At 50.0% G+C, this 16,909-nt stretch overlaps 1 protein-coding gene across 2 annotated transcripts in view; it reads right to left on the reverse strand.

Annotated features, from left to right (window-relative positions):
- Positions 1 to 3,189: 3,189 nt before the first annotated feature.
- Positions 3,190 to 16,909, reverse strand: part of ASTN2 (astrotactin 2) — a 344,412-nt gene continuing 330,692 nt past the window's right edge. Inside the window, exons 20-22 of one of the 2 annotated variants that reach the window (XM_069873427.1) lie at positions 12,708 to 12,808; positions 11,300 to 11,483; positions 3,190 to 4,133 (exon numbers count right to left, since the gene is read on the reverse strand). In XM_069873427.1, coding sequence (XP_069729528.1) covers positions 3,896 to 4,133; positions 11,300 to 11,483; positions 12,708 to 12,808 — 523 coding nt within the window. In that variant the 3' untranslated portion in view covers positions 3,190 to 3,895. The remainder of the gene's footprint in view (positions 4,134 to 11,299; positions 11,484 to 12,707; positions 12,809 to 16,909) is intronic. The other variant, XM_069873426.1, reaches the window with a different exon arrangement.

Genomic DNA, 16,909 nt, shown 5'->3' on the forward strand with positions numbered 1-16,909 from the left:
CCTTTAGAAGGGTTTGTGCCCGCCGGGACGTTCAAGGGATGCCGAAAGCAGCAGTGAATATGTTAAAAGGAAGAGTGTGAATACAGACATGGTGAAGAGTGAGCAGCCTCTGCAGAGAAACCTGGTGCTGAGCTGGAGTTGATGGGGCTCTGGGGTTGGGGGGGAGGGTGTGCGTGAATTGTGAGGGTAAGGCCGGGCTGCAGTGAGCAGCAAATGCCATGCAAACACCTGTAACGACTGAAATTGATACCATTACCTGCATGTGGACCCACTGCAAAGGCACACAGAGAATGTGGCTCCTTTCGACCCGAACTCACCCAAAACTGGTGACACTGTCCAGGAGCCATTGATGCCAGGTTACCCTTGCTCTGCTTCATGTCATCAGGCAAATAATTTTGGATTTGCAAAGGGATTTGGATAGTTTATCTATTATGCCTGGATGATGGCATCTTTTTGCCCCTCTCCCCAGTCAATGTTCACGCTTCATCCACCCCTTGGTGCTCTTCCCACCCAGGACAGTGTTGGCCCTTGCTCCTTCACAGCCTAGTTGGTGGCAAAGCGAAGTTGAGGTACAAATAGGCAAGAGGAATCAACTCCTGGGGCAGCAGCGACTTACTTTGGAGCTAGGATCTCTTTTCCCTAAGGGAGCCAGAGGAATGGCTGTGTGTGAGTGCGTGCACACACTACGGGGCACGGGTCCATCTGCCAGCATGGCTAGGCTGTGACTACAACTGTTTATCTTGAAAGCTGCAGAGTTACATTCTCCAAAGTTTCCAGGGAGAAAATACAGACCCTTCCTTTCAGCTGCGTACCAGAGGATGTGTAACCTCGATGAATTCCTCGGTTTAGTTTGGCTCGGGGATGCCGCACTGGGTAGCATCACCTGCCAGAGGCTCTTCTGCTGCTCTGGGCTGGCTTTGATCTGGGAGCTAGGTGCGCTTCTCGACAGGTTAATAGCTACCAAACTCCGCAGCCTTCCTGCCAGGGAGTCTAGACTCTTCCACCTGCTGTGTACATATTAACACAGACATACACACAACTCTCTCTGTGTACATACAGGTATGCAAAAGCCAGTCTCACCAACGATGCGAAGCAAAGCTTTTCAGCAGCCTCCCAAGGTAAGCAGCAAGAATTAAGCCCCTGGTTTCTGCTGCAGACACAGCTGCCACGTGGAGCCATTGTGACAGCCAGCCTGGCCTTAAGCTTCTTGTGGTTTACTCCCAGCAGACGTGAGGGCTACCAGAGTTGAAAGGCTCCTTTCCATCTCCATCTGCAGCAAAACATCTTTGTGCTGCAAGCTCTACCCCTTCCGAGCTCTGCCAAGGGACGCTGCTGGGTATCCCAGGTGCAAAAAATGCCACTCATTGTACCAGAGCAGAGAAAAATGTCCCGAAGGGCATCCAGACAGTAACCCTGTATTTTGGCTGGCGTCTCCCATTCGTAACTCCTAGCACCACTTATGATGGTCAGGAATCCTACAAGTGGCATTAGACCTGTCACACCTACAACTGCCTCCAGTCCCATCAGTGGCGTTACAGAAAACACAAGCAAGTTGTGCACCAGGTGGGTCAACGCCGGCTCTTGCCTGCAGTGAAACCACAGAGCTGCTCCGCATCGCAGCACGCACTGCACGAGGCTTTTAAGAGAAATGAATCATCTCTCAGCAAAAACAGACAAAACAAAATAAAACACCATGTTTATAAAATAAAGGGAAAGGCAGGACCAGACCCTTGAGAAAACAGGACAGCTTCAAAGCACCTGGAGGTGCACCCAGGGCAAGCAACAATGCTATGTGGGGCCAGGACCAGTCGGGCTTTGCATGGTAACCACTGGCTCTGGTATTCCTGGTGTGTGCCGTGTCCTACCAAGTGGTCAGGGGGACCACTACAGGGTGATGGAGCTGCAGGAGAGGAGGTTCAGTCCTGGTCAAGCTGCTCCAGCGGCTCTGAAGAGAGGTTTGGTGCAGTGCATGCACTGTGTTGTGGCAGCAAATGCAAGGTCTATGTTCGTCTGCAGCAAGTCATGGACATCTTCATCTGCACAACCACAGATAATGCCAAACTCTGTGGTCACCAGCCACTTCCACAGGGCAAAGGGATGGTCAACAGGCAGCAGAAGTGCTGGGGGGCTCAGAAATTTTAACACACTGGCAGCAAGGTCTCTCCATGGCCCTCGTGGTCGGTGCTGCACAAGCCTCAGTGACATAACGGCCATAGCCCAGATCCCTCAGTCCTCTCCCTTTCCATCGAAAAAAAAGGATTTTTGCTTAAAAATTAGAGACTTGAGGCACCCTGTGATACTTTGGTGCTCGCTCCACAGTCTGCTACATCAAGGCAAAGTGTTCTGTGAACTCAAACAGACCTTGACCAGATACTGGAGGTCTTCCCAATGTGCAACATCAATGTGGCTTGAGACAAAACCGAAGGGAGAGGTGACAGGAAAAAAAAAAAAAAGAGTAGTTTGAGAGAAACGATCAGAATTATTTGAGTGGGTGCAAATCAGGTAAATAGGTTTAGCTCGAGAAGAAACAGTTTGTGGCTGAACTTCTTCCACATGAAATCCTGCACCTTTGTTTGGTTTCAAAACATTTTCATTTTGAAACTCACCTCCTGCTTGTTTGCTTTTCTGTTAAAGGGTTAACTAACCTGAAACCCTAAAAAAACCTATTTGCTTTGGGCTGACTAAACTGATCTATTCAGCGCACACTGTTCCCTTTTCCCTCTGCTGGTTTGTTTTTTTGCTTTAAACAGAAAAAACAACAGATTTGGGCTGATCTGATTTTGTTTCCTCCCTCTACCCCCGACCCTGTCCTGCACTTTTTGGTTTGGCTACCAGGTTGAGAAATCCACTATCCACAGGGATCTCAGGTCAGCCTAGCCCACATCTGACAGTAAAAGAAACCAGATTCTCCATGTCTTTTTAGACCCTGGCTTCCTTCTTGGGCTTTCCCGCATAACTCCAGGTCCCACCAGGGCTGAGGGACAAGCTGGGTGGTGGGGAGGGAGAGGACCCTATGCAAAGAGGCTGCGCTTTTCCCTCCTCTCTGCCTGTCCAGCTTTTGGGCTCAGCACCTGTTTCCAGATAAGGTCCCTCATCTCAGCCACATCCCAGCATGGAGAAAGCCATCCACAATGCCCTCTCCAGTGGTGAAAGTCCAAGCAGCAGTGAGACAGCATCAGGAAGAAACACCAAGGAGGCAGCAAAGATGGACTTAATATGAATCTTTAATGCACAGAACAAGCTGTTGGAGCCTTGCGAACGAAGGCTGCGCACGGAGCCGGTCCGTCGACTCAGAGTGGTACAAAAGCCCAGCTTGCCTGCAGCGTCCTCGTACCTGCCTGGCATCCCCCTCTGGGACCTTCACGTGGTGTTGCCAGCCGCCTGGTGTCACCAGACACCCATGCCACCATCTCCTGGCATCCTTGGCCGCCGCGGCACCGCGGCCCTTTGCCCCACAGCTCCTGCCCGGCGGCAGGGCAGGCAGGGCGGGGGTCACCCTGTGCCCCGCAGCTCCCCTCTGCCTGGCCTTGGCCTCGAGCGGGTATCTCCTCCTCCCAGGGTTTTGGAGCATGTAGTCCAGGAAATTCAGTAAGAAAAGATTAAAAAGGAGAGACTTTTATGCTGAGTCAAATTAGGTAATTTCTTCTTTTTTTTTTTTTGTTTTTCCTCTTGAAAAATTAAAAAAAAAAAAAAAAGGAAAAGAAATTAAAGTCCAACTTGCTGATTTCTTGTTTCTCTGTTGTCTGCATGAGAAAGTCCTGTTTGGCCTCGCTGTCCCCTTCTACCCCCTCTGAACATCACCCGACCCCGAACCCCATCAGCCACTCAGCACATCACGAGTCCTCGACTCCTCAGAGTCCCTTTGCCTCCCACAGCTCCAGGCCCGCACCTTCCCTCACCGCCCCTTGGACTCCCCATACGTGTTGCGCAGCATGGAAACCATCTTCTCCTCGCACGTGACTTTGGTGTCCTTTAGGATGCTGTACCAGACCACGCCGGGCGGCCGGACTTCTTCGCTGCGGCAGAACAAGTAGGGCATGGTCTCGGTGCGGCTCTGGATGTAGGCGCTGCGGAGCAGTGTTGAGCAGTGGCTGCTGACCTTCTCCAGCCTCCTCAGGATCAGATGTGCTTTCCTGGAGGGAAGAAACAGAGATAGAGACAGAGCAGGGTGGGCAATACAAAGAGGAGACCAGGAGCCAGGACTTCTAGGTTCTACCACTAGCTCTGTCTTGTGACAAAGACAAACAAGACCCATTGCCTCAGACATTGACTTCCCTCTTTTAAATGGAAAGAAGCTCTGTTTTGCCCCAAACTTCTGAGTATATCTACTATTTCACAGCACCAGGTCAACAGGGCTGGAGGAACTTCATGTCTGACCCACTAGAGCTGCTTGTACGCCCTGGGGATGCTCTCTGCCCCTAGCTAGATGGTCACCACCACCACCACGTGCTCCTGGCAGCCCCCATGCACCTTGGTGAGACCCCCAGTACCTTACTGCTCCTGGTTTAGGAGTCCAGCCCTCCCTTCCCTGTTTTCCCAAGTCTCCAGGAGGCAAATGGCCCAAAAGGACTGAGAGGAATAAAAGCACAACACATTAAGACAAAACAAAATAAACCCGTAAGAAACCAAGAATCCCCTCGTGGGAGTCTGCAAAGTGCTAAATCAAACAAAGGGAGGGGGAGAGAGTTTACTTCAGTGGTCTGAAAGTCTCAAGATCACAGATTATTTCCTCTCCCTCTGGTGCCACAGGAAAGCTCTGGATTTGGGGCTAGGGGATTTCGCAGTTCCTGCAGGAATGTAAATTCCCGATAATGATATGTCAGGGGCAGCGCTGTCAGTCAGCGAGGCATAAACATGGGGATTATATGATTATGAAACCTGAGTGGTGTTGCTGCCCGGGCTGTGAGCTCCCAGCCAGGGCAGCGCCGGGAGCCTGATGTGGCCGCACGCCCGCAGGCAGCTGGGGACGAGCTGACCAGAGTCACCCCAGTGCCAGAACAGAGGGCAGAGATGGTGGCAGGAGGCAAGAGGGCATCCCAGCATCCCAGCATCCCCAGCCGGCTACAGAGCTCTCCCTCCAGAGCGGGAAGACTGGATGAAAAGCTGTAGGAAGCCACTGCTCCTCCAGGGCTGCATGTGGAAAACTTCCCCACTCCTCCCCGGGGATGATGGGCTCAGTGTCAGAAGGGAAGGGCAAAGGGAGCTGGTCCTTCTTGGACAGCACTACATGGTATCCCTGATTCAATTTCACCTATAAAGACAAGCCTGAATAAGCAATCTGATCCTCATTACACACGTGTATAACAATGATGTCATGGGCTAAGCTGTGCCTGGCTCTAGCAGAGTATCTCTACTCGTGCTACTCTCCATAGCAGCCACCTGACCTTCTATAGCATCTGGTGCTCCCACTGCACGTCAAGACCTGCCAGGACACTGCCAGGTCCTTTGTTGCTGGACACCTGCTGCTAAGAAGTTATGAAATGCTACAACGGCATTAGATGCTTTTGGTAAAGCCTGATTGATTAAAGCTAAAGCTCAGCAGCAAATCAAAGTCTGTAGTGACTGTCACTGCAGATAACAAGCTTCAGCAAATCACAAATCAGTGGTGCTCGAAAAGACCAAAAGCCATCATCTGTGCCATTTCCTTGCTGGAATCAACCTGCCCTGATGCATGTGTGTCTAACCTATGCATAGAGGAAAAAGTTAGTAAACCTTAGAGCACTTACCTATCTTAATGCTGAAAAATTGGCACTTTTTCTTCTTTTTCTTCAGGGAAGGCTGAGCAAGCACAGGGCTCAGGGTCAAGTCACAGGACAGACTTCTGTGTGAGCTGACAGTGCTCAGGAGGAAAGCACTGAGCCAGAATGCCCTCCTCAGAAAGGATAACTATCATTTCTCTAAGGCCATAGCTCCATGGTCACTCATATGCAGTGCTACAGACTAGGAGAAGTCTGGCTAGAAAGCTGCCTGGAGAAGAGGGACCTGGGTGTGTTGGTTGACAGCGACTGAACATGAGCCAGCAGTGTGCCCAGGTGGCCAAGAAGGCCAATGGCATCTTGGCTTGGATCAGAAACGGCGTGACCAGCAGGTCCAGGGAGGTTCTTCTCCCTCTGTACTCGGCACTGGTGAGACCGCTCCTCAAATCCTGTGTTCAGTTCTGGGCCCCTCACCACAAGAAGGATGTTGAGGCTCTGGAGCGAGTCCAGAGAAGAGCAACAAAGCTGGTGAGGGGGCTGGAGAACAGGCCTTATGAGGAACGGCTGAGAGAGCTGGGGGTGTTTAGCCTGGAGAAGAGGAGGCTGAGGGGAGACCTCATTGCTCTCTACAACTACCTGACATGAGGTTGTGGAGAGGAGGGTGCTGGGCTCTTCTCCCAAGTGACAGGGGACAGGACAAGAGGGAATGGCCTCAAGCTCCACCAGGGGAGATTTAGGCTGGACATTAGGAAAAAATTCTTCACAGAAAGGGTCATTGGGCACTGGCAGAGGCTGCCCAGGGAGGTGGTTGAGTCACCTTCCCTGGAGGTGTTTAGGCACGGGTGGATGAGGTGCTGAGGGGCATGGTTTAGTGTTTGATAGGAATGGTTGGACTTGATGATCCGGTGGGTCTCTTCCAACCTGGTTATTCTATGATTCTATATTTCTCACAAATCATCTCTGCTGCCAAAAGGGAGTATTGTCCCTTCCCAGCTTGTCCCTGCCCCTTTGCTTGTGCTGGCACAGGTGTACAGAAGGCCAACATGAGGAAGTTGTCCATCCAAAGACCAATCAAGCAACCTATGGTGTTTTCTCCAGATTGGTTCCCATTCTAGCTCACCATAAGGCCTTTCTCAGCCACAGCAAGAGGGGAGGGACAATGAGAGGCCATGGTCAGCTCTTGAGACAAACCCCAGCAGTGGGTAACCACAGCTTGGGCCTATCCTAGACAAGCAGGGGACTCCCCAGCACACATCTACACACGCCTGCTGGCCAAGCTCTTCTCTTTTCCTCCCTTCTCACTGCTTCACCTTTCTCCTCCTCTCCATAGCTTTCTTCACCCACCTCTCACTTTTCCTCTGCACAATGTATTCACTCATTTGTCTTCATTTCCCTTGGCCTTCTCTACCTTCCCATTTTCATTACTTGCTCCACCATACTTGCATGATCTTGTTAAAAATGGATTTTATTAAAAAGCACTATGTCATCATTTTTTCCTGGTACACACTCAGGTTTCTTACTCAAGCAAACATTCCTATGTGTGACAAACAGCTTGAGGTGCAAGAAGTCCAAAAGTCAAGTCATCCAGACCTGCTGATGTCCTGTGCGCTCTGCTCCTTGTGGAGCTGGTCTAAGCACACCATCTGCACCTTGCCACATCGATCCCCAGGAAAGTATTGATGTTTAAGGGTGGAAAGCAGCACATGATGGGTTGGCCCTATGAGGATGCTGAAAGCACACTGTACCATGGTCAAGGAGGAGACCAGGGCAATGGGGAGGGGGGGAATCAGGCCCCTCACTTTCAGTATTTGGTGCCAAAGCCTCAGTTTTGGTGAGTTTCACTGCTTTGAGTCATTTATTTTAGCACAGTAATGAAGTCATGTGTAAATGTTAGATTTAGCTTTCGTCTGTCAGCTGTTCTGTCTTAAAAAAATAAGGAGAAATAGAGATAGAGCAGGCAAGGGAGGGGTGAGAGAGACCGAGAGAGAGAGGCTTTCTGGTGAAGACTGGGTAATAAATTACAGGAGCAGTTCTTGGGCTGCCAATTTAACAGCATAAATCAAGCCCTGGGTATTACCCAAGTGCTCCCTGCAGAGGGCTGTCGGGTCAGAACGACCACCTTTCAAATACTGGAAACGAAATCTTCCTAAATGCTGACCAACCTTATCCCTGCCAAAAATGGTAATTTATTGCCTTATTAAAGGGCAGGAACTGGGAGAGGACGTCAGGGGAACAAGCAAGGGGGGGAGCCACTCTCATGGCTGCCTGTGGCCAGACCCCAAAGTGATGTAGCAATCCCCTTCCCTCTCCTCCCACAGCCCAGACTGGGGGTGCTCCTACGTTGGCGTGAGCCAGCCGTGCTCTCCCACCCACCCTGCGTCCACCACACGGGCTGTTGTTTTAAGTTGGCGCCAGCCAGGAACTGACTCTGGTCTCCAGTTTTGTCACAGAGGTCACAGATGGCAGTCATAAATGATGAAGAGGGGGTTTTAAAAGTAGTGATGGCTCTATGTGGCTCCTTCCCTCTGTGGTACCTCGTGGCACGGTGAGGGATAGGAAAGGGGATGGGTGTAAGCTATCAGGACACTTCCCAAGGGATCACTCAGGAACCAGTGGCATCAGTGCAAGGGAGCACAGTGCAGGGACTGCACAGGGGACCAGTCACCAAAGTCCCTTATTGCAAGCCCCAGTCCTTCCAGGATGTGCCCAAGAGCAGGAGACACGTTACCTTCTGCGTTCTCAGCCCTGGGCGTGCTCCTGCAAGGACATTTGTCCCCCTGCTGCGCAGGGGACAGCGATCATTCACCTTAATGGCTGGTGCGGGATGAAAACATACCCAGAGCCATTAAAACACTGCCCCAGGAGGAAAGTGCTAAAGGAGAACGAATGAGCATGAAGGAGAAAAGAAGAAATGATACCTGGAAAGAGGGAAGGACAAGCTTCCCAGGACTGGTGCAAGGAGAAGGTGGTGGCCTGGCCGTTGTGTTCCCAGATAGGGTGATTTTGTCATAAATTCAGAATTTTCCACTCTGCTGAGAACTGACCTGGGTCTGTCAGACCCTCATCTGAGAGGACAGTGAGTCCGGGACTCAGTGGCCTCTTATCACAGCCTCCCATCAGTACATTGCATTCCTCTCACTATCAGAAGGCAGCTGCTCTGGAGATGCACTTCATCTCCCGACGCTGTCCCAGCTGACTGCCTGGGCGACTTCCTCAAGCAAAGGAGAAGCCGCAAGCCCTGGGCTCATGCCACATCCTGACCCTGTTGTTGGTGGTGCCACAAGTAGGGACGTGGAAGGAGGATTGTAACTTGATTACTTTTTACCGCCTCCTTCTAAAAAAGCCAAGCCCTGTTTGCAGTGGCCAAAAGAATTGTCCCAAAAATATAGTAAGAGAAAATAACAGAGAAATCTCTCTGTTGCTGTGTCAGGGAACCCTCTTGCTGCAGAGCTCCAAAGGTCTGAATGCACAGTAGCGTTAATCCTTCAATGCTTTAGACAGATTCATCTGTTTTGTTGGAACAAATTAACTCTCTGAGATTCACGTGGTGTCTGTAAGAGGAATAGGGGGAGCAGGAAAGGGGTTGTTGTTACTAAAGCAGGAGGAGGCAAGCCAGGTGCCAAGATGCTGCTCACCACAGAAAGTCCTGGTTTAGGGCCACCTATGAGCTAAGTTTTTAATGTCTACTTAATGTAAACCGTCTGGTTGGGACATCTGGCTGTCAGTGTGTCTTCTCTCAAGCAGCTGTTTGCAGTAACCTGTGGCTTTCATGGAAACTGGGCTCATGAGGACTCCAGTGTGATGTATTTATTACACGGAGGCAATCAACTTCCTTCTTGTCGCTCAGTTTTATGAGTGAACATTTACTGTGAAGCCGAGGCTCATCTGATAAACATTTCAAGGTATGAAAATGAATGTCCCCCTGGGAAGAACAGTCCGTCAATTAAAATCATGTTACAAGATGGCCTCCCCTGGCAAAGCCTCACTCGCCTCCCGCTCCGTCAATGCCTTTGTTTCTGTCCAAGCTCCCTGAGAGGCAAGGCTGGAAGGCAGAGATTCGCTTCTCCTTGTCTGCCAGTCACGTCTGTCTCAAGTACAGCTCAGGGGGCATATGGGCACTGCAAGGAGCTCATCTGGCTCGGCAAGGAAGACAGACAGCAGACAAATTGACCACTGACTCCAGATGTAGCTTGGTATAGAATCCAGCACTATGGACAATTTAAATGTCACCTTGCAAATCTCATGGCTTGATGCAGGCATCAGGTTAGAGAGCGTCCTTCCGTAAGTGTACTGGATCCCAAGTAACAGAGGAAATAAGGATGTGTAAGAAGAGGCTGATGATTCCCAGGGATTTAGAAAGCGATGAGGAATTGAAAAGGACAAACAAGCCTGCGGTGTCATCAAAGAAGCAGGAAGGCAGTGGGAAAGATGAGAAAGGCTCTGTGCCAAAGGCTAATGAACTAGCAAAGAAACTACGACCAAGGTCATCTCTGAAGAAGGACAAGCCACAGGCCAGCTTGGATTTATGTCCAGAACGGGTGTGTTTACATCCTCCTGTTGTGAGGATCTGTCATCTTGGTATGGACAGATCCTCAGCCACAACCAAAAGGCAGATAGGAGCAGAAGGGAGAGAAAGAGAATCTTTTCCAGTTAGTCATGGATCCCATTCCTCCATCTTCCTCTGCTCCAGCTCCTTGGACACGCCACACACACCCTCAGCCACGTGAGGGGGTGCACAAAACCACACCTGGGGCAAGTGGCCCTCTCCTCAACCGTCCAGAAGGAATGTTGTTTGAGTGTGGAAGAAGTTAGCCCGAATGCAGGGTGTCTGAATGGATCTCTCCCAGGTGCAGAACTGTCCCACAACAGGGGGATGGCCCTGGAGGTCACATCATGTTCCTTCACATCAGTGGACTCCATCAAAAGATGCCCAGGAGGGCTTCTGCTGTGTCTTATTACCCACCTATTTGACATGCACCAACACCACAATATAGGGATGGACTAGCCCTGGGATCCTTGAACACCTCTGTTGGCTATTGCTGCCTCTGGACAGCAGCTGTTGATACCAAACACTTGTCACTGAATACATCACTTTCAACACATTGGTGTCTATCTATCTGCTGCATTTTCACTTCATTCCCTCGGTCATCATTTCCAGCCATCCACCCTGCGATTCACCAGGGCATCTTTGAACCCTAGGGAAGCTGTGGTCTCCTCTACCAACACGCTGTAACTGAAGAGGATCCAAGTTGGTCCCGGCTTACACACAGCCCATTCACTATGTCCCAAGCATAACTTAACCTCACCCCTAACTTTTCCAATGCACTCAGCTCCTCATCTGCAGTATCTCCAGCCTTGTTCAGGTCAGATGCCCCACAAACATTCATCCAAAGACCACCCAGCTGCTAGATGTCCCATAAGTATTCATCTGAAGACAAAGTGGGACCTGGCAGTCCTAGGGGATGGCAGGACAGCTCAGTGAACACCAAAGGGGAACTTCTACCCCTGCAAGGAGAAGGCAATGAGGTTCACAAGTTCAGTAGCTAAGCAGAGAGGTGTTTTTGGCGTCAAGGCATGGGAGGATGTAGGGAAGGGACAGGTACCTGGGCCCCAGCTCATCCTCGCTGCGCCAGACGAAGTCTCCAAATTTCTCATAGTGGGAATTGTAGTGGTGCTGGACTCGGAAGAGCATGGAAGCGGAGACCTCCATCAGCGTGTTATAGGCTGTCTGCTGCTCCTTCCCGCTGGTGTAGCCATTGTAGAGGTTGTAGATTTTGTCAGCTATCTCTGGAAAGGATCAGGAGGATGGGATTAATGAGCATCCAGAAGGTGCTAACACAGGAGGAGGAGGAGGAGCGCAGCCCTGTGGGAGAGGCGGGCATCTGGGATGGCTGCCAGTCCCCTGGGGCTGCCTGCAGCACGGTGCAGCCACCCGGGGAGCATTAGCAATTCCTCAGGTTGATCCTGCAGTGAGTACCTTCCCTGAACAGAGCAGCCCCAGGGACTCCAGCAGTTCTCCAAGAAGGAACAGGAGAAGGAGAGGAAGGGGGTTGCCAGCAGTCGTAGCTTCATCCTCCCAGGGTAGGCAGGCAAGCTCTTAACTAATTCACCAAAACAAAATCAATTGCACAGCTATGGTGCTAAAGAGTAGGAAGAATATGACACTGTCAATAACAAGATGGTATTTGAGCCAGAAATACATCATATCATCATTGTGGGTATCCACTGGAGCAGCTCAGATGTATTAAACGAGAGGGTGCTATAGAAAAGGATCTTGTTTTGGAAATGAAAAATGCACAAAGTCCGATTTCCTTCCTTTTCTTTAGTCTCCTGTTTGCTAATTTTTTTTCCTGGGAATGCTTATCAAGAACATTAAACATAGCATTCACCAAAACTTTCATTTGTGTGTTTTTCAAAATTGAAAGCAAGCAAGCAAGAAAACAAGAAACCCGCCTTGCACTCAGAGGAAGCTTTTTAAATCTGAAAGCAACCAAGTGCTCTGGGCATAAGAACAAATGGGATTGGTTTCCAAATTGGAAAATGCAAATGTGCAAAAGTGGTCAGGCTTTTATCAGTGTTTCGCTTTCACAACTGAACCAGCTGCCACCAGCATCCTTTTAAACACCCGGAGCTGACAGTGTCCCAGACTGCAGACTGCCCTGGCCCAGCAAGAGCTGTCTCCCTTGCTTTTGCAAGAAGAGATCACTCTTTTTCCAAGGTATGTGTGTCAAACATGTATCAGCTCCCACAGCATGTGCTGGGAAGGATGCCGTGGCACAGGACCACAGAAGCCACCAGCTTCCCAGCTAACGGGACTTTGCTACAGGACACTCCTGCAATTCATCACCCTGCCCCTGATTAACCTCCCTGTGCCCACGGCTGAATTTACAGGAGCCTTCACACTGGAAAAGGAGAGACTGGAGGGGTTTGCAGGAGTGCAGTGTGTGCAGGAAAAGCAAAGTTAGCAGGAAATATCTTTTGCCATGGAAAATGAGGGACCTGAACACTTACCTTCTGCCTTGCTGTCATCTACCAGTGGGCACGCTGTGCGCAGGGTGACCGTGCTCAGCTCTGAGTGTCTCCCTCGTGTATCCACCGCATAGAGAGTAAATCTGGAAGGCAGGAAGGAAAAGGAAAATAATGCCTTTATCCCTCAGTCCTGCACCACAGGGTTGTTATGGGAACTGGACTTCATGAGAGAAAGGAAAGATGTAGTCCAGGCTCCTATCAGTCAGTTTTGGCATCTCAAGGAGACGTGAGATAATTTCAGGCTTCAATCAGGAGAGCACCCAGGGAAAGGAACCAGGGACAGGCCACTGCATCCCCATGCAGCATCTCTGGAATCGTTTCCTGTTTCCTGAGCCACACAGGCTGCACCCTGCAGCCACCTGACTGCGAAAGGATGCAAACATCTCTGGGGTTGCTTTGCCAGGCACTAATGTAAACACTATAACACTGTGGCATTTGCAAGCAAGGCTCCTCTCTGGCCCTCCTGAGAGTGGAGCAGTAATTCCTGCCATACGCAGGCTCTGTGCTGACAAGAGACAGCTCGTACACATCTTGTGAACAGCCCTTGAGGTCGTTTTCTCCCTCATTTCCTCACCAGGGTGGGGTTGGTAAAGGGTGGGAATGATAATTTCACACTTGAAGCTAATGGAGAGCATCTGACAGTAAAATGTGGCTTTTGTGTCGGGAGAAGCATTGAATAAACAGGCTGTGGCTGCATGGGATGTCCTGGGATGCCAAGCTCAGAGCCCTGGTCAGAGTATCAAAGCCTTAAAATGAGAATGCTTCTTCACAGCAGGAGGGACAATCTTCAGTCCACTCTCCCAAAAGGCATTGATTCATATTTATTCACTCTGAGCCAGGCACTTCATATTTATTCACTTGAGCTGGCTTTGACAAAGTGCAGGAGCTGGCTTGAACCCCTTGGGGTTGCCTGGTGGTGTGGTACCCAGCTCCCGAGAAATAACACAGCCCTGCTCCTTAGCCTAAGGTAAAAGCGAGGAGCTCTTGCAAGTGAATGCAAAGAGCATCATAAAAGCAGTTGAAGCTTAAATGGGATTGAGACCCTGAGGTATATTTATTTAAGGAATGGTCCTAACTGCTTTGCATCCTTAATGAGGACAGAAGCAATGCCTCCCTTCTCCTCACCCCCGACATGAGCCGCGCCAGCCCCACTCTCTCCTCCCTGCTGGCTCTGCACACCCCACACACGGCTGATAAGAGCTGACATTTGCACGGTAGCAATTCCCAGAACAGGACATATTCTCTCCCAGCAATTAGCATTAGTTCCTTAACAATACTTGCTGTCTGAAAGGATGCCAGCAGACTGCCAAGGAACCCGCTTGTCTGTAGGGACAACTCCCATTTTCACAAAGCTGGGGCACGCAGGGGATGCACATGCTGAGCTCACCCAAAGAGATGCTATTTAATTCCTTGGCATGACATCATTTTCCTTAATTTACTAGGAATGCTGCTCAGAGTGGGAACATCTCAGGAAGGACATCCGCACTGTGCAACTTCACAAGTACCACACACAGGCTGTTCTCCCGCTATAATTTAGGGACAGTGGCAGAGCAATAGGGTAATATCAAATTCAGAGCAGGAGTCTTTGCATCCCATCCTGAAGATGCTATCATTCCATCTCCTCCATTCAATAGATGAGGGATTCAAGGCAAGTAAGGAGTCTCCTGCTGTGAGCAGGGAAGGTACATCTTGTCCAGTTCAGGAATTTTCAACATAATAAGGATATGGAACTGTTTGAATGGGTCCAGAGGAGGGCTGCAAAGATGATCCAAGGGCTGGAGCACCTCCTATGGAAGGACACACTGAGAGAGTTAGGGTTGTTCAGCCTGGAGAAGAGAGGGCTCTGAGGAGACCTTAGAGCAGCCTTCCAGTACCTGAAGGGGCTACAGGAAAGCCAGAGAGGGTCTTTTTATGAGGGCATAGAGTGATAGGATGAGGGGGAATGGCTTTAAATTGGAGGGGGGAAGATTTAGACTAGACATCAGGAAGAAATTCTTCACCATGATGGTGTTGAGACACTGGAATAGGTTGCCCAGGGAAGCTGTGCCTGCCCCGTCCCTGGAGGTGTTCAAGACCAGGTTGGATGGGGCTTTGAACAACCAGATCCAGTGGGAGGTATCCCTGACCATGGCAGGGGGGGTTGGGACTGAATGGGCCTTAAGACCCCTTCCAATCCAAATCATTCTATGATTCTATCTCTCTGCAGCACGGATCCCCTCTCTCCAGGTGCAGAGAACAACAGGGGCACTCAGTGTTGGGTGGGGGTAACCTCAACCCCAGTCAGAGGAGGAATCCTTCAGCAAGAGAGCTGGTCAGAGACTCAAAGAGTCTTGCTGCCCATAAAGGTGCTCAGCAGCAAGCAAGCTCTTCTTGTTCATCAGTATAAGTGCAACAAGCAGTAAGAGGGTTTAACAAGCAGGTTACTGCTGCAAGCGTATCTCCGTTCCTGTCTTGGGTCACTTGCTCAGCCACTGTGGCTGTGATGGTGTGTTTTCTTTTTTAAACGCGTGAGCACAGCTAATGTGTAACCTCTGCTCTGCCCGTAACTCAGTCAATACAGCTCCATTAGCTGTGAGGCAATCAGCGCCAGAGCACTTTCCTTGAAAACCAGCAGACTTTTATCAAAACACAATTGTAATAGTCAGCAATTAGTGCCCACACCACCTATTCCATCCCATCGCTAGTGGAGTCAGGAGGAAGCATCTTTGCTTGGCAGGGTGTTAAAGCACATTCAACCCTTTGGGCGATGTTAAAGACCTGCATCAGCCCTTTGACTGCACTCTTCCCCACAGAAACAAAGACACTCAGCCGCCAAGAGCAAGAGCGTCTGTTCTGGTCAGGCCTGGGTTAAAAAATGCATCAACAAACAAGCCTTTTATTGCATCAGTTTTTCAGCTGATATACAAAAATACCCCTCAAAATGCAAATGGAAAAACATCAGAATCAAAGTCATTTTGATCTGGACAGAAATTGTTCCTTGACAAAAAAATAATTGCTTTCCCTTACCTGAAACTGGTCTTCTTTGAAAAACTGTAGAGGGAAGCTTTTCATTTCTGTTCAATCTGAATGAGATGTTTTGGCATCAGCACCAATAAATCCAAATCTGGTGGAAGCCAGCGGCCCTGGCAGCACGTGGCCTACCTCTCTAGCTCCTTCCAGTGAGTGATCTCAGAGGGCTTTAATGTTAATTATGGTCCAAAAGATCACCTTGAAGCACAGCAGTATTAATAGCTCTGTTTTATCGATGGTAAACAGAGACATATGAGGTGAAGCATCGTGCCCTGGAGAGGCTCAGCAACATGAATAGTTTGGAAACTCAGGAGATGATGATGGTTTCCAATCTTGTTCTCAGACCACTCGACCACCCAGCCTCTCCACGGCAAAACATTTTTACAGCCAGTTAATGGCTCTGCACAGAGTGCCGGGGTTTATTCTTTTTCTTTCATTCCTGGAAACAGACAATTAAGAGAAGAGAGCGCAAAGATCTGCGGCTCAGTGTAAAACCGGCATTAACAGGCAGATCTTGCTGCATCAAAGAGAAACCGCTGGCAGACACAGGTGAGAGCCACCAGCAAGGATGGAAACCAAAAGCGCACAAAGAGGGCAGCAGGCAGGAGGAGAGGGACCACCACCACACAGGAGGGATGGGGCTGTCTGCAGGACCAATAAGGGGCAAATTGAAGTGAGCACAACTGAGGGAAGGAGCTTTGCAGAGCACATGGTGGGCTGGAGTCCAGCTCTGTAATGCTCCATGGAAATCCTCCTGCCATACTCACATCTACACACAGCATTTAGGGCCAAGGACCAAAACAGGCACCGTCCCCACTGATGATGACGGAGCTGCGCCTGATTAGGCCAAACCTGCTAATTTGTTAGAAGAACAAAGGAGGCCAAAGCATGGTTCTGAGCATTTTGCCCAAGGTGGAGGATCTCCAGGATAAAGCAGAAGCCAAAAATGAAAAGGTCCCAGACCCGTGCTCAGCACATGAAACTGTGTCAGACAACCTGGAATGCCATATGGTAGCTATGAGCTGGCAGAGCCTCCATCATAACCTGGAGGTGTTTTGTTCAGCAATCAACTTTCCCCACGATGCCTTCTCATGTTCTCCCTGTGCTCTCCAAACAAGCCTGGGGCTACCTGTTACTGTCACACAGCTGACCCTCTTTTTCACCTGCGCCTTCAA

This window comes from Phaenicophaeus curvirostris, chromosome 20 (assembly GCF_032191515.1).
Source record: "Phaenicophaeus curvirostris isolate KB17595 chromosome 20, BPBGC_Pcur_1.0, whole genome shotgun sequence".
NCBI classification, from domain to species: domain Eukaryota; kingdom Metazoa; phylum Chordata; class Aves; order Cuculiformes; family Cuculidae; genus Phaenicophaeus; species Phaenicophaeus curvirostris.